The 21,795-nt window shown below is 44.4% G+C and overlaps 2 protein-coding genes across 6 annotated transcripts in view; both read right to left on the minus strand.

The window, feature by feature from the left end:
* Positions 1-969: 969 nt before the first annotated feature.
* LOC111852841 (cdc42 effector protein 4-like) lies at positions 970-13,467 on the minus strand. 4 transcript variants are annotated; one of them, XM_072705011.1, is made up of 3 exons: positions 13,166-13,467; positions 4,725-4,792; positions 970-3,608 (listed from the first exon to the last, which is right to left on the minus strand). In XM_072705011.1, exon 3 carries the CDS (start codon positions 3,414-3,416, stop codon positions 2,400-2,402), a length of 1,017 nt encoding a protein of 338 aa, XP_072561112.1. In that variant the 5' UTR covers positions 3,417-3,608; positions 4,725-4,792; positions 13,166-13,467; the 3' UTR covers positions 970-2,399. The 4 variants fall into 4 exon arrangements, with proteins under 4 accessions (XP_072561112.1, XP_023684915.2, XP_023684912.2 ...); XM_023829147.2 differs by lacking the exon at positions 4,725-4,792 and having other exon boundaries at positions 970-3,603; XM_023829144.2 differs by lacking the exon at positions 4,725-4,792.
* A 4,090-nt stretch (positions 13,468-17,557) lies between these two features.
* LOC111852845 (protein sidekick-2-like) overlaps positions 17,558-21,795 on the minus strand; it is a 115,216-nt gene continuing 110,978 nt past the window's right edge. Inside the window, exon 45 of one of the 2 annotated variants that reach the window (XM_023829153.2) lies at positions 17,558-19,694. In XM_023829153.2, coding sequence (XP_023684921.2) covers positions 19,269-19,694 — 426 coding nt within the window. In that variant the 3' untranslated portion in view covers positions 17,558-19,268. The remainder of the gene's footprint in view (positions 19,695-21,795) is intronic. The other variant, XM_023829154.2, reaches the window with a different exon arrangement.

Consider the following 21,795-nt stretch of genomic DNA (forward strand, 5'->3'; position numbering starts at 1 on the left):
CCCAATACTTTTGTCCTTATAGTGTACATATACCCCATTCACTATATATCCCATTCACTATATACCCCATTATACCCAAAGACTACAATAAGGGCCTCTTCCCCTCCCTCAGAAAGTTACCCTTGATGGTCACAAAGTTAATAGTCGTGTGTCTCAAGCTGCTCAGTGTAAGACTTGATCTTGGAGGGACAGTGAAAAGAGCCTCATGAAACAGGGATTAGAGGGAATCGGCACCTTATTTGGGGACAGGAGTGAACAGAGAATATAAAAAGGGTGGGAGGAACACAAAGAATAGTCACCATTTTGGCTTCAGCTGAGAGAGCAAGCAGAACCAGCTGTATATGATCAGTAATATCAGAAAGTATTACTACTGTTGTATAGTGAGCAGACAAACTGAAATTTGGACACTGACCAATGGGGCTGTAAGACACCACAGGCCCCATTTACAATGATGTTGATAATCATTCTTATATATTGAATGAGATATAATTCTAGCCTTAGCGGCAGGGGGAGAAGCTCATAGTGTGTTTTTATATTTTACTAATACTGCTCTGTCAATGTAATCATGATTTTATCTGTCTTGCTTTGCATAATTGTGTCTTTATTGGAAAAAAGTTTGCATTAATGTGTGGGCAAACTTTGCTGTTTTCAGAGTTTTATAACACAGGTAAAATTGAGCCTTCCCTGGTCAGTGAAGAAGTGAGGCATCTTATCCCGCAAGTGGAGGGATTATCACACCCTTTGGGTTACATCAGGCAGGGACTGACTGTTCCCCTTATTTCCAAGATGCTTGAGTTTGCAATTTTTCACGTCTACCTCTAGGGGGCAGCACATTACAGTTATTTATAATGGCTACGCTACATCCATTCTTGATGTATGGAAATCATAGATGAGGTTATAAACATTTATGAATAAAATAACTTCTCTTGTCAATATGACCAAAACAAAAAAAAACAACAATAACATAAATACAAGCTGGAGGAAGCACTTTAATATAAAACGGGGGGAAATTCCATGGATAATTCTTCATTTTGTTGATCTTAATTCATGACGTCTGCTTTTGTAACTGAAAATGTAAACTAACACAAAATAGAGTAAACTGCCCATTTTACACTGTACAAAAGGGCGTTATATAGTGTTATCACAGAGCACAGGAATCACATGGTTCACGATGACATTAAATCAGGTGAGACCTGCATCTCAGGGCTGAGTGCAAAACATCCATCTGGGACTAATGTGCGAAATTACAGCCTGGAATACAGTCAGATTATGGTCCCGTTTGTCCACAGAGAGCTCAATCCAAGCTGGGGGCCGATATCCTCCCCCAGGAAACATCAGAGAGCTGAGAAGCTGCTGGAAAACTTCATGAAAAGTAATTTGACAAAATCTCTCTGTCCCTTCACAGAAAAACATGGAATATGAATGAGACAGAATACAAGACTCACATTCCCAGAATGCATTTGGAATCTCTTCTGATAAATTACTAAGGAAAAAAAAGCTTTCCTCTTGTACTTCCTGTCAGATGATCAAGTGAGGAAGTGGTCAGACAGTATGAAGGATTTAAGCAAAACAGCTGGAAAATTATTTATAAAATATTTGCATGGATAAACATTATAAAGATTACTATTGCTAAACAGAATTAAAAGAACAAACTTAAAAGTTATTACTAAAGAGAATTAAATGGAAGAAGTAGTGGGTACCTAATTGTGTGAATCAATAGTCTGATTAGCACAATGTGACTGAAACACAAAACTGCAGATCTAGGGCAAAATGACCAAGAAAATCATCCCAGAATCCATCAGTTTGATCTAACAGGCAAGACAAACAGTGGAAATTCAAAACACCGGCACCTGCTGAGGTTTAGCAGAACCTAAATGGGGTTTCCTGTTTGCCAAGATGCGGAGGGGAGCGGGGGAGCGGAGTCTACAAATGAAACAGGTGTCTGGTGAGGCCCAATGTCTCCATCGAAAACAGGACCATCTATTCTTCTCTGTGACACCATCAGTAGGACGGCAATGGCACTCTTTAAAGGCCCAGATCTACCCCTGATACATCTCTAAGCAATGGGTCAGTGTAAAGGGATCCAAAGGTCTGGTACTGATTCCCCAAGCCATGGTCAGGAGGTCTCCATAAGAAGGGCAGAGGTGTTCGCAGAGATGATCCAGAGGGTTCTGATCCACATAGACCTGACTGGACTGTTGGCTACATTTATCCTTTACATTGAGCTCGTCTAATTTCAGCTGGTTGGAGATGTGAGCTGACCAGGGTTCTCTGATGTGGACTGAAGCCTGTCCATTAGGACTAGATCCGCAGTGAAATAAGAGTCTTGATCCAACATCCTCCCCCAGAAGTTTCACCCTGCTCCTGTTTGCTCCTCATGGTCAGATCTCGAGGCCACCTTACACACGAATCTCATCATCCTCTTCATCCATGAAGAAGCTCTCGTCTCCTACCTGCGGGGAGCTGAAGGAGGCGCTGTCCGTATCACCTCCTGGCAGCAGGTGGGGTAGTTTCTCCTCCATGGCAGCGGAGCCTGAGCTGGAGACAGAGCAGCTGTCTAGGTGCCCTGGGTGTCGGGCAGATGTTTCTGGGGTGCTGGAACCGACGCTCTGGTTCTCCAGATCCACAGAAGAGGAGAGCGGAACCGGGAGCTGCTGAAACACCATCCTCGCCTCCTTGACCTCCTCCTCCTCTTCCTCCTCCTCCTCTCCCTGTCCAGAAGCAATGAGCAAGGGGGAGCCCCTGTCCTCACTATTTCCACCCTCCTCATACCCGAGGTCATCTTCCTCCCTCTCCATCACACCCAGGATGTCCCCCAGCATGGAGGGGCCGAGGTCCACGTGGAAGGACAGGACGGACACGGCGTGTTTCAGGCCGGCACTGCGGATGGGGGTGGAAGGCAGCTCTGTCAGCTCCCCAAAGTGCTTCTCGTCCAGCTCGGGGTCCTGGGAAACACCGGCTGCTGTGGCGCCATTGGCTGCCCCGCTGTCCTGCTGCTTCAGGGGGCTGGACGAGAGGCTGTGGGTCACAGGGGTGTCCCCCCGGCCCCTGTTCCTGTCGTTGAGATAGGGTAGGGACATGGCGCTCTTCACAAGGGGCGGCGAGCCACCAGGGGGAGTCAGTACCTCGTTTTGTCGGTCCACCCGAGTCACCGATTGTGACCGCCGGCTATTCCGGAATGTCCGGGACAGGAGGCTGAGCTTCGGGGAGCGTGGCTGCATCCCCCCGTCCCTAGGGGGCTCTCCCGTCCGCGTGCCGAGGAAGGACGTGTCCCCAAAGGCATCGCCGCTCCGGCCCACGTGCATCGTGTGGCGGAAGTCCCCCAGCGGGGCGCTGATCATCTCCGGCGTTAGGTCCATCCGGGATCGGCGCTTGGACTGGGACGAGGTTGTTACCAGCTGTTTGAGGATGGGCATCTTGGCACTTCCTTATGACCCTCCAGAAAGTCGTCAAAGCCTCTAAAACTGCGAATTTACGTTTATGGCGTCAGGAGTTGGCAGGTGGTCAAGGAACAAACAAATCCAGGTCATGTGGCATCATCGCCATAGCAGTCGTCTGGAAGAGTCACTCAGGCTCCCGGAACCTCACTCACAGCCTCTGAAGCTACACTGGAGAAAGACAGAGCAGATATCAGATCAATGTTACGATGAATTCCAGTAAAACCAGTGTACTGTTATCATTCAAGAATTTGACTCCCTGAGATCTCCAACCAGACACCCCCCCTATCAGAAAACACACCAAATATCTACATCTCCTCCAAGACCAGTCAAACAGCATCAAGCAGCTGGTGAAATGTGTGCAATGTACATTCTTGGTAACACCTTAATGCATCAACAATACTGTCATTATGCATTATAATGCATTCATAAAGTATCATGAACATGGCTATAATTATTTATAAAAGGGCATAACACATTACAGCCATGATTATTATTTATTATGAATGCGCTATGAAGCTTGCGTCTATAATGCACTATAGATACCTTCATAATGCATTATAAAGGTCAGTATAAGAATTAAGGATGCTTTGTACTTCATTATGACAGTACGCTACCGTTCAAAAGTTTGAGGTCACTTAGAAATTTAGTTGCTTTTGGAAAAAAAAGCAAGTTTTTGTTCAATAAAATAATATTGGATTGATCTGAAATACTGTGTAGACATTGTCAATGTTGTAAATTACGTTCATAGCTGGAAACAGCTGTTGTTTAATGGAATATCTACATAGGTGTACAGAGGCCCGTTATCAGCAACATTTAGTCTTATGTTCCAGTGGAATGTTGTGTTTGCTAATGCAAGTTTATCATTTTAAAAGTTTAATTGATCATTAGAAAACCCCCAATTATGTCAGCACAGATGAAAATTGTTGTGCTGACTAAAGAAGTAATAAACTGGCCTCCTTTGGACTAGCTGAGTATCTGGATCATCAGCGATTGTGGGTTTGATTACAAGCTCAAAATGGTCAGAAACATCTTCTGAAACTCAGTCTGTTCTTGTTCTGAGAAATGAAGGCTATTCCATGCAAGAAATTGTCAGAACACTGAAGATCTCATACAATGCTGTGAACCACCCCCTTTACAGAGCAGCGCAGACTGACTCTAACCACAATGAAAGAGGAGAGGGAGGCCTCGGTGCACAACTGAGCGAGAGGATAGATATATTAGCGTGTGTAGTTTGAGAAACAGACGCCTCATAGGTCTTCAGCTGGCAGCTTCATTAAATAGTACCTGCAAAAGACCAGTCTCAACGTCAACAGTGAAGAGGCAACTTCAGGATGCTGGCCTTCTGGGCATAACTGCAAAGAAAAAGGCGTATCCCAGAACGGCCAATGAAAAGAAAAGACTGAGATGGGGAAATGAATACAGACACTGAACAGAGGAAGACTGGGAAAAGTGCTACGGACAGACTAATCTAAGTTTGAGGTGTTCGGATCACAAAGAACGTTTCTGAGATGCAGATCAAACAAAAAGACGCTGGAGGAGTGCTTCACGACATTTCTCAAGCAGGGTGGAGGCGATGTCATGGTCTGCGGCTGCTTTGGTGATGGTAAAGTGGGAGATTTGTACAGGGTGACAGGGATCTTGAAGGAGGAAGGCTGTCACTCCATAACGCCATGCCATAACCTGTGGACGGCGCTTAATTGGAGCCAATTTCATCCTACAACAGGACCATGACCCAAACACAGCTCCAGTCTATGCAAGAACTCTTTAGGGAAGAAGGAATCAGCTGGTATTCTGTGTATAATGGAGTGACCAGCACAGTCACTGGATCTCAACTCTATTGAGGTGTTATGGGAGCAGCTTGAGCGAATGGTACGTAAGAAGTGCCCATCAAGAAATCCAACTTGTGGGAGATGCTTCAGAAAGCACGGGGTGAAACCTCGTCAGATTACCTCAACAAACTGACATCTACATTTATTTAGCTCTATTTCCTATTCAAACTCGTTTCATGTGTTTCATTTGAAAGTGAACCCAAACTTTTGAATGGTAGGGTATAGTGCATTACAGATGAGGGCTTCATAGAGCATTCATAATGCATAATGAACATGGCTATAATGTGTTATGCTTTTCCATAAATGGTTTTAGTCACATTTATACTACTTTATGAATGCATTATAAAGTTATCTATAAAATTAAATTTAATTCAATTTTTCTAGCAGATGCTAAGAAGTGACATACTGAAAGCAGCCCTGAAACAATTTATGTTCAGGACCCCAGGACCCAACACTAAGGAGGTTTCTCTTTTTGCAGCAGGATTAGAGCCCACAACATTCTGGATATGGTCCCAAATCCCTCACCCACTGAGCTACACGCCACCATACCTGGGCTTCAGGGTACGACAGCAGCCCTCACCCACAGAAACATGAATTTACAGCAGGTTCAGAGTTGCCATCCTTAACCCTGCGGTAAAGTCACGCTGACATGTAGCCCTCATATAGGTGACCTAAAGTCCAATCGCTTCTAAAGAAACCCCATCGCCCACCACACTAATTACACACCACAAGACAGACTACTGAACAGAAAGGCGACTGGAGGGAAATAAACCTCTAAATTAGTCATATATACGAAAAACAGGGAACAGCAAAACAGGCGAGTTTAATCTTCAGAGACTGCTGCAGTGTGTGGCAGACAGAACTAATGATGAAACAGAGGTTAGGAGGTTCCAACATGGGGGGTGGGGTTCCTCTTTTTGGGCAAATTAATAACACAAAGATCGCAACGCCTTTTCGGTAAAATCATCCAAGGTCAGGGTGGTCAACTGAACTACCGGATGGACCTATAAAGATATCAGGACTCCCAGCCCCCCAGTATCAGCACAGACACCCAAAGACTCACAAACCCGAGCAAGACCCAATCGCAGTCAGCTGACGTCCGGCTGACTTTGACCAAACTCGTCCCCCGCACTCACCTTTGCACACATCAATTCTTCAATTCTCAAAACACTCCTGAATAACTTGGCTTAACAATAGTTCATATTTCCCATCTGGAAAAACAAGAAATTAATCAAAACTCCAATCTGTGCTTAGAACAAACCGCATGGCTCAGGCGGCTGTAGCATCGTGTCAGGGATGGGCTCTCCCTCAGAGTCTGGCTGCCTGCCACCATCAAGTCTGCATTTCCTGCCTCTCCTCGCTCACCTGCTCCGTCTCCATGGCAACCCCGCTCTGAAAGCCGCCTGAGGGTTTCTACTTCCTGTCTGTCCGCTGTGTTGTGACACAAATTGCGTGCCACGTGGGTCCTCGCTTTTAATCGCAACAGCAGACAGACCCGGCTGCTAACCACAGTGAATTCAGCCGCTTCTCTGAACGCCCAACTAGGGCAATGAAAGAAACAGATGGAAAGTGGAATGAAATTAACGAAAAAAACATATCAAGGGCAACGAGGAACCTGCACTAAATCTCCAGTTTCCTGCCTTTAGACGATGGTTTTGTTTTGCACATGCAGGCCTGCAATGCAATATTTACAAGAGCTGCCTGCTATATGTCGTTTTCCTGCAATCAACAATCCCCAAACCCCCAAATCTCAGAAGGATGCACTTGCATTTAGTTTTGCTTAAAAATATTCACTGCTTCATTTCTTTGAAGAAGTCTAGGCTCTTAGCCGTGTAGCGACAGTGTAATCTCTCTTTAACAAGATTTCACAATGAACATGAGAACGAGCTGACAACCTGGGGCCTTGATTAGCTTGGTGTCATTTGAAAACCTTCCAGAAACCCATACAAACGTTCCTGAAACAATTTATATTATATTTATAAAATTTATGTACACAAATACATATATATTAAATATGTGCGTGTGTGTGTGTGCATGTGTGTGAGTACTACAGCAGATATGGACCGCCCAGCCCCTAAAAAAACTACATTTCACTTTACATTTTACTTTACAGCTCTGATAGCTAAAGGGTCCACTCACTGAAACCCAGAATCAAACTCCCACTCCGGCTCGTTAGTGCGAGTGATTTATGGTATCATCTCGCGCTACGTCACCAACTTTTCCGACTTCCTTAACAGAGCAGAACGGTTTACATTTTGGGGTTTAAATCTATGCTAATTATCACCAACTTTCACAACTGAAAAACACTTGGTTTTATTACCATTTGTCAAACACATGCACATTTATCATAGCTGCATTACTGAGTCACTAATGGTTGGTCAATGTCAGGTGACTACTCCTTCAACAGACCCTTTCGACCAATCAAAACAGACAAGCCTCAAATAAAGTGCCGGCAGACTGATTAAAAACCACCCCTCCATGCAGGATCCAGGAGAGGGCTGAGGAGAGCCTGAAGACCATCCCATAAATACAGGACGCAATGCAGGGGATACACACACAATCACAATGTGTGGGTGATTCCCCAACTGTCATGTTTTTGAAATATCACTAGAGACTAGAGTACCCAGTGGAAGCCCGCAAGAACAGAGAGAACACCATGAACTCTAATAATGTGCATAATTATACTTGGTTATTATGTCACAATTAAGATTACATTTTGGATTGTTTATTGCTTAAAGTCAAGGGTTTGTCTCCAATTCTGGAGAATTAGTCGTCGTCCCCGGGGAACAATCCTTCCAGTCCCCTATTCTTTTTCCAATTAACTGCTAACACCTATTCCGTTGGAAAATCCCTACAGGCTACAGCCATTTCAGTAGAGCCCACATCAGTAATTAATTCTAAACTCCAGATTTCGCTTGAAATTCCATGCACCCCCCACCGCGGCTCACGATTCCAACGAACTTCTAGACACCAGCTCCTAATTCAGCATCAGTACGGGACAGATGAGGAGACAACAAGGTGCGGCCTTCAGCTGAAGCTCCGCTTTGACCTGCTTCAGACCTGCCAGCTTCTCCCACTTCGACACAGATCCTTCCTTTCCCCTGACTTCCTAAAAACCAGGATCACAGCTAAACTTTCTGTGGAGGACGTCCCGAAGCATTAGAGGCGTCCCAGGGCTGCTCAGACATGTAACCCCCCCCCCCAGCCACTGGGATAATCGGATGAGAGGCCCACTTGTTTATTCTACAGTGCCACACTGGCATCGCCCAAGCCCCCGAGGATGGAGCGAAGAGGAAAACATTTACAGACCCCCCCCCCCACCCCCAGCCCCACCCCAGGGAACCACACTGTGCTGCAATATTTCAACTTGGGACCTAAGACCAAATGATAAGACCCTAAAATGAACCCTCCAGGAAATTACTTAAAAGCTGAATGAAAGATCCATCTGCACAAACAAGCAAAGTATAGAGTTGAAAGTCATTGATGAAGGCGGCATAACTAAATGCTTGAACGCACCGAAATGCCTACTGAAGCACGGCCCATACCCGACTCCCCCCCGCCCCCCCCCCCGGCTAAGAGTGCTAACGCCCACTGCAGAGCAGGTGTTCGTTTTATGGAGGCAAATTTAAACGAAGTGGATGAAATCCGAGTGCCTCGCCTCGTTCTGCTAGAAGCTACTTACTTTCATCAGCGATGTCCCACCCCCACCACTTTAATAACCTAAAGGAGTCGGGGGGGGGGGGTGACCTACCCCAGGACCTTCATGCTGTGCTTCTGCCCTGCAGCCATTGCCCTCCTATATTTTTTATAATTTTTTTTTTTTGGTATTTTTTAATTTTGACAATATGTTTCGTTTGCGTACTTGTGTCTTGTGTCACCAAATTCCTTGTACTTGTGTACATGGCGAATAAAAAGAACGCCGATGTAAAAGACTCAGATTAGCGATGCCCAGGGGAACCGGGTGGAGCTGGCAGCCCGGTAAGGGCTTGGTGTGTGTGCTGTGCCGGCCTGTCGGGTCCAATCGGGCACAGAGCCGAGTGAGGGGACACAAAGCAACATCACGTGTGACAGCAATATACACACACACACACAAAGAGGTCAGCTAACAAGCGAGAGCACTCTGTGTGAGGGCGGGGGGGGGGCAGGAAAGCAAGGGCAGTGTATGTCACTGTGGCATAAACACACTACCTGAAATTACAAACATCACTCTATCAGTGACAGAGCCTATTACCTAATATCCCTGTGCATGTGCACAATGACAATAACGTTGATTTTGTCGATCCAGGCAACCTTTGAACAGACAGATCCTGCGTTCATATTCTTTTCAGCTGCCATTTGACGAGCACCGTTCCTTTAGCGACTTTCAATAAACAGTGCAAATGTAGCAAATGCACACTTGGCAAGAGCTAGAATTTATACACATGTAGGGTTTTTATTATCGAGGTTCAATCTGATACTTGACACGCCCGTCATGTGTCAAACCAAGTCTAAAAAAGCCATCATATTTCACACCGAGAGCGGTTATAAAGTGATGCTTGAGGTTTTCAATGGCTTTTTACAACACAGCCTCTACCGCTAAAAGAGTGGCGTTCACGTGGATTCCCCCAGAAACCCAACGGGGCTTTAGGTGTCAGCTGAAATTCAAACAGGGCCAGACAGAGAGGCTGTGTGCCCGCTCCAAAACTGGACATATTTTACAAACTAAAGAGGAGAATTTTTCAAACAACTCCCAGTGTGGTCACCTTAAACATCACATGAATGGCCAGGAAGACCACCCCCATGTGCCAAAAACCGAGTTCTAAGTGCATACAAGCAAATGTGAGCCACTCTGCCGAACAAAAGCAGCAAACAAAATCCGTTCACACACAGACATCTGGACCTGGTTAAAGTTCCCCTGGGGGGGATCGTGGTAAACTGAACATTTTTACTAATGTGACCGATTCACACGGTCAGCGAACATACATGGGGGTCCTGACAGCCTGGGGGCTGTTTAAGTAATAGAGAGCTACGTTTCACAGACTTTGGAAACGGAAGCTGGGGGGTGACGCTAAACCACTGTGTGCAAGGCCTCAGAGGGAAAATAACCAGCGACCGCGGCCTCCACCGAACACTGCGTGATGTTAGGATAATACAATGTATTTCAAATAAAAATACATAAAATTTTATTAAGGCCTTGTTGTTTGCTTAGCGACGCAAAACACATTCTCTCAAAACCAAATAAGGTCTGTTTCCTGTGTTGATAAAGGATAAAACAGACAAAAAATAACATATCTAACACGCTTCCCCTTCACAACCCCCCAAATATGATATAGGCCTATATTTTTCTACATGAAATATTTCCGTACACAGTCCCCAGTCAGTTAGCATCTCTCCCAGTCCTGACAGCTGGAGAGTTTCACCAAAAATAAACAAGTTTGGGTCGGAATTTCCTGGAATGCAAAGGGGCGTGGGAACGGTGAGAGTAGCACGACCAACGACGTATTCCGACGCGGAACGGGACACGTAGGCCGAAAATGGCCGCACTGGTTACTCAACGACCGAACCAGAAGAGTGGAGCAACTGGTGTGATGCATGTGCACATCAACTCAGATGATACTTGACCTTGACCTCTTATCATCCTCTTCAACTGATCTCTACTGGCAGCCAATGGCGGACTAGTAAGGAATGGGAAGGAAAAAAAAAAACGCAAATGATTTAGTGACTGACAAATGAACTGTGCAGAGATTGAGGCAAGAGATAATCAGTGTCTGGTCAAAGAAAATGTCACCCGGATGATGGATCACCATGAGCACCCAGGACGAAAGAAAAGATTCTGGTAGCAGCAACAATGAGAGGTGCAGAAAGGGGGATGAAGAAAAGGACAGGAAGGGCAAGAGGCTGCAACCTTGAGAAAGATGCATGAGGATTTATGTGTGGATTAAGTGTAGATAGGAAGAAGACAAGCAGATGTTCTGAGCAAATGAGTGTGTGTGTGTGAGAGAGAGAGAGAGAGAGAGAGAGAGAGAGAGAGAGAGACCAGCTGAAACCCTTTCTGACCCTCGGTGAAGACACTGCACACTCCGGGGAGTGACAGACCACTTTGGCCTCTGGACTATGAGAGAAACCAATCACTGGGCCCGGTCTCAAGGTCAGGTGGCTCCGGGGTCAATCCCATGTCCCGCCCCTTTCACACGGCCAGGCGCCAAGCAGAGAGACCTGCAGCGATGAGGTCAGTCACAGGGACGTCCAGTGACCCTAAATTAATGACCGATGAAAAAGCGAAAGCAGGAGATCGAGGCTGATATGCTGACCTCTGAGGTCCCTCTTAAATATGGCTCTTGGGGTTTACAGAGAGAGGCGGGGGAACAGACAGAAACATAGCAAATGCATTGAGCTAAATTCCTGCATCTCAAACCGTAAATGTTCTTACATGCGCCTCGTAGATGCAGATGCACAAACATACAGGTTTTCCTGCAGGGGATTGGAGCATGCCCAGTCACATGGGTTGCCCTTGGTAACCTCAGCTTCTTGGGATGTTCATTGAAGTAGGCAGATATATACTGACTGCCGGAGAGCCAAGTGACAGTGGTGGCCAGGTGGGATGGAATCACCCGCTATGGCAACCCTATCATCTCTGAATCTGAGCTCAATCTGAAGCTCAAAACCTCTAGGGTGACAAAGAAGTAAACTTTTACTCTCGACTCGCCTACAAAGTCCTTAACTGCAGAGAACACAGTAGCATCTCATGAGGAAAAGTCTCGGGATTTTCAGTGATGAACATCAGCAGTGTGAAAGGTAGACAGACTCAGATATATACGGATCTGGGGTGAGTTTCCCGAAGCGTTCTTAACGCTACGTCGTTCTTAAATTCTGTGTTAAAAGATAGAACTAACAAACGACGTAGCGTTAAGAAGGCTTCGGGAAACTCACCCCTGATCTCTGCTAAAATTTTAAAAATGAACCGAATTCTTCCACGGACCCTGCCACCCCATAGTCCGCAGCTGTAGTGAAAATCTTGGTACGAGGATTCAAGGCTACCCTTACAACTCACCAACCCAATCTAAGCCATAAATGGATAATATTATATTCAGTCATTTTTATATATATATATATATATATATATATATATATATATATATATATATATATATATATATATATCCAGAAGGATGATAGGGAGAGTGAGTGAAGAAATACCGCCACAACCTATTGAAACTTTCTTTGCGGTAAGTTGTAAGAAGTAACACTTAAAGCTTAAAAAAAAAGACACAGAGGCACTTGTGGCTCTTTGCAGTCCCACAAACACATGCAAACAGAACGATTAGCGCATGTCGCATGATGCACGTGCGCCTGAAAGGTCGCGTCCAGCTTTATAATAGCCGAAGATGTTACTCTGCATCTCCTGATACCACATGCACTCTAACGGAAACTCATCAGGCAACGGATGCTGCCTGGAACTACTCAATAATTTTGAGCAGCATCATCAGTTTTTCGAGAATAAACGGGTACACCCCGACCCTAAATTGCACAGGACATACACGTATCTCGATGGAGGGCATCGTCTTCGTCTGACCCTGTACCTGAGTAAAGCAAAGCTCACCAGGTGCCCGCAAACAAAGACTCTCTGGTGCAAACGGAGTCCTTTGTCCGCAAGCGCAGCTGACACTCCCAGCACAGCAGCGGGGCGCACATGCAGGATGCACTGCAGAGTGATGTTTCATCTAAACGAGCTGACTGATTAAAATCTCATCGGGCTGCAAAGCTGAACCGCCATGCATCCTCCACGCCAAATATTTCCTTGTAATTAAATAAACGACGATTTGCTCATCCTTTGGAGATCAGCGCTGTAGTTCCGGCGATCAACTTAACATCAACACAGAGTTTAAAGAACATTTTTCTTTTGCTAGTAATACTTACCCAGTCGGATCAGATTGTGAATTTCAGATCGAACCCTCTTCGCTTTGTGACAAACTGTACTAACAGCCCGTATCCCCTTTGTTCAAAACAATAAGACGACCTTTACATTCCGGAATAATAAAAATAATCCTTTCGACTTTATATTAAATTAAAACTCTAACAAAGAAATATGCAGTATGAATAGTTGTTTTTGTTAATACTGCGTTCACTATGTTTCTGAATTCAAACTCATACCAATTTTCTGCTGTCATGTACCGGAGGCGCGCCTCTGAGTAGCTGAAAGGTAGCGCACTGAGGGCAGCCAGGCCACACCCCCTACAAATACACATCCCCGCCCCCTTTTTCCATGTAAAGGCACAGAGCGACTCTATTCGACAGTGGTTTTGGGGGGAGGAGTCAAGACCATTCTATATTATTCATATATCTACCCATTCATCTTCAGACTGCTTCTCCTAGTGAAGGTATTACGTTTTTTTTGCTGGGGTCTTCTTTCTTGACATTAAAAAACGTCAAAATATATTATTAAGTACAATATGGTGGACTGTCAGTTATTTTTTCTGCAATGTACCATTCCATTTATACAGATGCATAAATGAGGAACTGAGGCGTTTATATATATACACACACACATACACACACATATATATAGATAGAAGTATAACAAATTAGTTCCCATGACCTGTGGCATCATATTGAAGATCCAATAGCTGCATAGCATGTGCGAAAATAAATGAAAGTGTAGTGAGTAGAGGGCTGAAGGAACACATGCCTTTTCCTTCATGTTTTCCCAGGGGGAGGGGGAGGGGTGCCCCGTCGGCCAGTGGAACGGAAGTCCACAGAGCTCGGGGGGGCTGAAAAATGCCTGGTTTGCCCTTCAAGCCCCTGGGTTACAAACATCCCGAGCTTGTTTAGTGGAACGTATGAGAATGTATGAGGGGTCGTCACAAAGGTCATGCCGGCCTGTATCTGTGAATACTCTTTACAATTCTGATGAGCCACAGCTGCCCTCTTCCTGCACGGAACCCTGACACGCTACAGCAGCCCTGTTTACCCCACGGGACCCCGACACGCTACAGCAGCATCATCTGCTGCCTATGATCCATTTCTATATGCTAATTATGTCTGATCTAACCTGGTATGTCAGCATCAGTGTTTGCAAATTACAGGAGATAACAGGCTCAGGTTCTACATAAAGGAGTAAATATTGTCTTAATGGCCGAGTTGGCTAGATAGCATTCTTGGCTACATTGCAGAACTACAATGCCTTCTCCAGGTACTTCAGTTTCCCCCCACAGTCCAAAACCAGGCTGAGGCTAATTGGAGTTTTCAAATTGGCCGTAGGTGTGCATGTGTGAGTGAATGATGGGCTGGGCCCCATCTTGGGTTATTTCCTGCCTTATGCCCATAGGTTCCGGATTCCCCATGACCCTGAATAGAACAAGCAGTTACAGAGAATGGATGGATGGATGAATTACAATGCTTCTTCACTCCCCCTGTTGGATTTCTAGTGAAAGTAGATTCAGACACAACCTATTTACATTATTTACAGACAAAACCTGGTCTGTTTTGGCTCATAAAGTAGGCCTTGATTAAGGCAGTGTAAGCTCCACCAATACTGTTCCGGAACCATACAGAGAAGCGATGAGATAGGATGCCCTAGTTAGAGCTTGTGCCTGATCACGGTCAATCTACCTATGTGTTCCCCAGTTTTGAGGAGGTCCAGTGCTGATGTAAAATGATCAAGACTCCATCTCCTCATATTTTCATCTCACTGGTCATTGCTTTTTCACACGGAATATAAATATATTTCACTAAAATAAGCTCTGATTCTTCTCAGCATGGGGTTTCCCCATGAGTAGGATTAGTTCACCTTTAATATCAGAATGTTTTGGCCCTAGTAAAGAAGCATAAAGGGTTAATTCACACCAGGAGATATATACCGTGCCCAAGCACATTTGACCCCCCCCAAGTCCAGTTCGTTTTACTAGTGTGATCACCTAGATGGACTCAGTCACGGTGTGCATCCAGTGTGATCACTAACCATGCCCGAGCATGGAACACTGACATGACGCAATTGATGTGACTGGCACATGCGTGTGCGCATGTATGCTATACATGGACCGGACCCAGAAAGAACGGATCTGGTAGGCCGTACAGATCAGGTAGCAAAAAACATTTAGCAAACATTGCAGCAAAGGGATCACTTTTGAGCAGAGGTGCAGTGTTTGCTGGAAACATGGGCTGATGACAGTATCCAGGAACCAGATGCAGCGCACAAAAATTGTGTGGATTTGGTAGAATATAGTACCGTCTTATAAGTGTAGCAAGATTTAATGAAAATCGCTGCATTGCATATTTGATAGTTCTGTAAAAGGAAACATCAAGGCCCTCTCGCTGAAGCCTAGTATAGGAACATCAAGGCCCTCTCTCTGAAGCCTACAACATAGGCCTAGTATAGGAACATCAAGGCCTTCTCTCTGAAGCCTACAACATAGGCCTAGTATAGGAACATCAAGGCCTTCTCTCTGAAGCCTACAACATAGGCCTAGTATAGGAAAATCAAGGCCCTCTCTCTGAAGCCTACAACATAGACCTAGTATAGGAAGATCAAGGCCTTCTCTCTGAAGCCTACAACATAGGTCTAGTATAGGAAGATCAAGGCCCTCTTTCTGAAGCCTACAACATAGGCCTAGTATAGGAACATCAAGGCCTTCTCTCTGAAGCCTACAACATAGGCCTAGTATAGGAACATCAAGGCCCTCTCTCTGAAGCCTACAACATAGGCCTAGTATAGGAACATCAAGGCCCTCTCTCTGAAGCCTACAACATAGGCCTAGTATAGGAACATCAAGGCCTTCTCTCTGAAGCCTACAACATAGGTCTAGTATAGGAAGATCAAGGCCCTCTTTCTGAAGCCTACAACATAGGCCTAGTATAGGAACATCAAGGCCTTCTCTCTGAAGCCTACAACATAGGCCTAGTATAGGAACATCAAGGCCCTCTCTCTGAAGCCTACAACATAGGCCTAGTATAGGAACATCAAGGCCCTCTCTCTGAAGCCTACAACATAGGCCTAGTATAGGAACATCAAGGCCCTCTCTCTGAAGCCTACAACATAGGCCTAGTATAGGAACATCAAGGCCTTCTCTCTGAAGCCTACAACATAGGTCTAGTATAGGAAGATCAAGGCCTTCTCTCTGAAGCCTACAACATAGGTCTAGTATAGGAAGATCAAGGCCCTCTTTCTGAAGCCTACAACATAGGCCTAGTATAGGAACATCAAGGCCTTCTCTCTGAAGCCTACAACATAGGCCTAGTATAGGAACATCAAGGCCCTCTCTCTGAAGCCTACAACATAGGCCTAGTATAGGAACATCAAGGCCCTCTCTCTGAAGCCTACAACATAGGCCTAGTATAGGAACATCAAGGCCTTCTCTCTGAAGCCTACAACATAGGTCTAGTATAGGAAGATCAAGGCCCTCTTTCTGAAGCCTACAACATAGGCCTAGTATAGGAACATCAAGGCCTTCTCTCTGAAGCCTACAACATAGGCCTAGTATAGGAACATCAAGGCCCTCTCTCTGAAGCCTACAACATAGGCCTAGTATAGGAACATCAAGGCCCTCTCTCTGAAACCTACAACATAGGCCTAGTATAGGAACATCAAGGCCTTCTCTCTGAAGTCTACAACATAGGTCTAGTATAGGAAGATCAAGGCCTTCTCTCTGAAGCCTACAACATAGGTCTAGTATAGGAAGATCAAGGCCTTCTCTCTGAAGCCTACAACACAGGCCTAAATTAAACCAACGCCCTGTCACTAAGAGCTTACATATACCAACAAGCTATGTAACAGAACTCAATATAACAACTTGAATAAATTAGTAAAAGGTGTTTTAAATTTTGATTAATAGACCTTCGCACATAAGAATTACGAGGTAAAATGAAAAGCAGGTATTATTAATTGATCGACTTGCCCAAAACATTTGTTATACCCAGTAGCTCAGGGGTTGCTTGTTAGCACACAGTTTCTTTAACTGTTTTTTTTTAACGTTTCCATAGTGACAAACAAGCAGTTCTTACGATACTCTTCTATTAGCATTACTACCAAAACTCTTGATAATTAAGAACTGTTCATTGTATTCCTTCTTTCTTGAAGACAAATGTCAATCACTACATGAAGCCACTGTGGAAAACACAATAATGCATTTTGGGATTTGAATTTAATTTATCTGTTTAATAGCAGACAGTTTTATACGTCAGTGATCCCAACACTGTGGGAAAGAGTCAATCATACCATTGAACCTACAGCCCTACCAGGCTTGTGACCAGTGCTATGCGGGATCTCTGTGTGACCCCAGTTCTCACTGACCATGGCTTTCCCTTTTTAGCACATTAATTCATGTGAATTACAAAATATCTGGAATTCCAGCAATTCGAGCTTCATTTTAAAAATGCATATATTCAATATATTCATATATTCAAATTTCATGAATGTAAAATATAAGCTATATATACACAATGAATTAGAATTTCTGTCTTATTAAATAAAATGTATAGCTTGTATTTTGAAGTCAATTGTTTATTACATAGTGACTTACAGTACAGGTTTTTTTTTCCATTTCAATGTGGAGAAATCACATTGTGAATCCTAGTAAAACACATATTTATGCCTCTCATTGTCTTCCACAGATAAAACAAATCCAGAACTGCTCAAGCAAACCCCCAAAAGTGTAAGCCACTGTTCCTGGATCAGTTTGTCTATTTTATTCATTAGGTCACATTAAAGCTTCTGTTAAATGTCCACCACCCTCCCCACTGACATTTATAGGTTCAAAGACTGAAAATGCAACATTATACCACCTATATTATGCTTTATTTCAAATATATCTCAGGTCTTCATCATCTTCTCCCAAAGAGCAACGTCGTGGATTGACACTGCACCTTTCATGTTATCTGACGTGGAAAATTTGCATGACATCGCCCTCTGGAGCTCTTGGCCCGGGATGATGATGTCACCAGAAAAAAAAGCAGCTGACAAGGCAACAGCAGCAGGGGAAAAAAAAACAAAAAAATGACATCACCAGAAATAGAAGAAGAACCTGTAGAGAGCTAAGGTCAGCTGGCCCTACATCATGACACAAGATCTGCTGAATGTGGCCGAACAGAGTCATCACAGCTGCCTGGCCGGCCTGTCATCCCCAAAACGTTACATCAGCCTAGCTGTAATCACGTAGGACTTCCTTAATCGAATACACATCCTTCCTCAGGTAATCCTATTTTCCTGATGTGCGATGAGGCAAAAAAAAAAACACAATTGCTCCTCCAGCAACAAGCTGAAACATTAAGGTAGCTCTACAAAATCCACGGCCAGTAGAGAAGTGTCCGGAACTAATCGGTGTCCATTAATCAATCAGCCTTTATTTTGTGCGCTGCTGTTCCTAATTGTTCACTGCTTCATGTCAATGTAGCATTTAGGATGCAGTTGCACCATTAGCAATGGGGCACGTTGGCAGACAATGTCAAATGTGTGTTATCTCGGTGAAATTTCTCAGCTGAAACACATAAAGCACAAATAAAGAACAAGACGTTCGCAGCAGCTTTGCTCTGGCCGACCACAAAAGACAACCTTTACAAATGAGAATGCATGTTAGAATTCTCTTACCTTTTTGTTTTACCTTTCAAATGTCTCCTTCTACACTCTTCCCCCCCCCCTTTCTCTGATATGTCCGTTTTCAGTACAAGTGTCAGTCACTTTTAATGAGTGTCTTTGTAACATTTGCCATCCACAAGGGGCACAGTTGTGATAGAATAACATCATTAAAAAAAAAAAAACAAAAAAAAAATCTGCCTTTTATCTTTTCAATAAAACACACACGCCTGGACACAAATATAAAAGAAAAGGGAAAAATGTCTTTATGCTTAGGGTTTGTCAGGTAATTTTAGGTATACCTATATCACTGTTCCATAAAGATATCTGCTTAGAGTTGAAAAACAAGCAAAGAAAAGGAGGAAAAAAAAAAATAGCAAGAATTAAAAAGAAAGTGCCAGATTCACATTTGTTGATTTTTTTTGTTTGGGACCACGGTGGAGTAAAAGTCTCGCCTCAAACAAACGAGGAGAATCCAGCGACGGGCGTCTGGGCGCCTGCCCCCAGGCTGCTGGGTGGCCTGTAGAGGGTGCTGTGCTGACTGGGCGGGTTCGAGGACTGCTGAGAGGGCGTGGGAGTCCGGCTGCCCTTGGGTCTGAAGAGGGTACCCTGGCCCAGGGCCTGGGGTTGAGGCTGGGGCTGCGGCTGGGAGGCAGAGGCAACCTGGGGTAGGAGAGGGGGTAGGGGGGGCAGGGGCGGGGGTGGCCCGCGTGACTCCGCCTCCGCCGTGTCCTCCATGTAGCCGTAGGCCTGCGGGCGGGAGAGGCCCTTCTGCTGGCGCCGCCAGGAGTTGTAGTACGTGGGGTCGCTGATGTAGTGGTTGACGAAGGAGTGGATCTTGTGTCGGCTCTGCTCCATCTCGTACTCGCTGTCGCTGCCCTGCTGTCGCACAAGAGGAGGTCGTGGAAGGTGTTATCAGGTGTGCATCAAGGACTCCGCAGTGGCATCAAATCAGACAGGGCAAACTCTTATCAGACTATTCCTTACAGATACTTTTAAACAGGCAGAACATTAAAGGTTTACTTTTTGAGCACAACGACCCTTATGTTTTATGAAAAGAATTAATGCCGACTGGTTATAATGAAACGAAAGCAACAAAACAAAATTCTTTGTGGCATCCAGGTTAATGCACGCCAAATACTCTCAAAGCAGGAAGCATGAAAGAAGGGCGAAGCAGATTTATTTACGATTTAGTTCTATTGTAAAAACATTCCAGAGGCAGCAATGCGATGCTTCTAAAGCCATCCTTGGCCTCGGAGCTTTTAAAAAATGCTCAGATTATGATGTGCGCTCTTTGTGCAATCCACCCTTTAACCACTTCCTACTTTGTGAAAGACGACTGTTAAAAACAAGTCTTTTTACTTCTGAAATGAAAAAAAAAAACATGGTGCGGCACTATTTAAGCACAACCGAACGGAAACATAAACCGCTCCTAATGGCCGCAGCAGCACCAAAAATAAATCATTCTCCATTTATGAAAAGGTGAGTCTATATCTACTCATTAGGTTTTACATTGTATTTCTCTAACTAGCCTAGCTAGTTCTAGACATAGTTCCTTTTCTAATCGAATGCACGCAGGAGCTCACCAAAAACACTGGAAAGCACCATTCTGGTACAAAAACAAGAGATCTTGGTTTCCAAACCATCAGTCACCACCATAAGTCGTACTAGGCGGAATTGGTGCGCAGAAAAATAAATTTGATGTTGCGAACAGGAAACGGGAGCCCAATGAACACAATTTGGACTTACAGTCCTCTTCGTTCGTATGTCTGAAAGTTCATAAGTTGAAAGTTCGTAAGTAGAGGAGCGTTTGTATTTCACTGTAACTTTTCAGATAACTTCTCAGCGGAAGGTGATAAACTCTCAGAGTCTAGATAAAGTCTCTGGTCACTTGGTGCAAAGTGGCCCCCCGTCTGGAAGCCTGCTGGCTCTCTAGGTAGCACACTTTCCCCACACTTCCAGCTGTGTGCATTGGAAGCTACCATGTGACTGCATGGATTTTACATTACGTTCATTACGTTCAAGAGAAAGCAGCAGCAGACAGTCCCTGGAGCAATTGATGGTTAAGGGCCCCATCCAGGGGCCCAACAGTGATACTGACTGTGCCACCCCAGTGATTTTAACTGGCAACCTTCTGATCACAGGCAGAGCATCCTAACCTGCTGAGCCACACGTCTCCATGTGCTTCACAGGCCTCTGGTGTCACATTGCATGTTTTTCAGTTCTGCGTGACATTTCCTTCCTGTTTCATGTAACGATCTTTTAGGAACAGCCACCCCCTTCTGAAGTTAGACTACCCCAGCTGACAAGAAACTTTTCTTAAGTTCTTTAAAGATGTGTTGAAATTTAAATTTAAAAGAAAGAAAGATACTGTAAGCATACAATTCATACAGCGATATTAACATAAAAGTGAAAAGCAAATGGGGTAATCTAATGCCAGTGTCCAATATCTGCCATTGTGTGCGTACATGTGAATGAGTGAATGTATTTCTGAGAGAGAAAGATCCTGGGAGCTCACACCACAGTGACCTGAAATTTAATAAAAACTATGGGTGGGTGAGGAGAAGGTAACCCAGCCCACCCAGGGTTCTTATTCACCTGTCAGGGTTCATAATACAATTCAGGACCCTACTTTACTCAATAATAGCTGTCCATTGATATGCCTGAAAAGCAATAGAATATTTCATTTACAAAGGAGGCAGCAAAAACATATACAAAGCAACTGGGGAAAAATAAACCACAGATATGGAAATTTTCTGTCAGCAGGAGAAACAGTCTCATATCCTGTGCCTTATTTTAAACAATATAACAAATTAATTATTCATCTGGAAAAATTTTTGTTCTCCAATCTGTGGAAATATTATTGTTAAAATGGCTATATTCTGAAAATGAAAGTGAGTTTCCATGGCGTGAATTAGGGATACTGCATTGGGAAAACAGTGTAGTAGATTAAGGAATGACAACCTTATTTAACAGCGTTCCA

The sequence above is a fragment of the Paramormyrops kingsleyae genome, chromosome 22 (assembly GCF_048594095.1).
Source record: "Paramormyrops kingsleyae isolate MSU_618 chromosome 22, PKINGS_0.4, whole genome shotgun sequence".
Taxonomy (NCBI): Eukaryota; Metazoa; Chordata; class Actinopteri; order Osteoglossiformes; family Mormyridae; genus Paramormyrops; species Paramormyrops kingsleyae.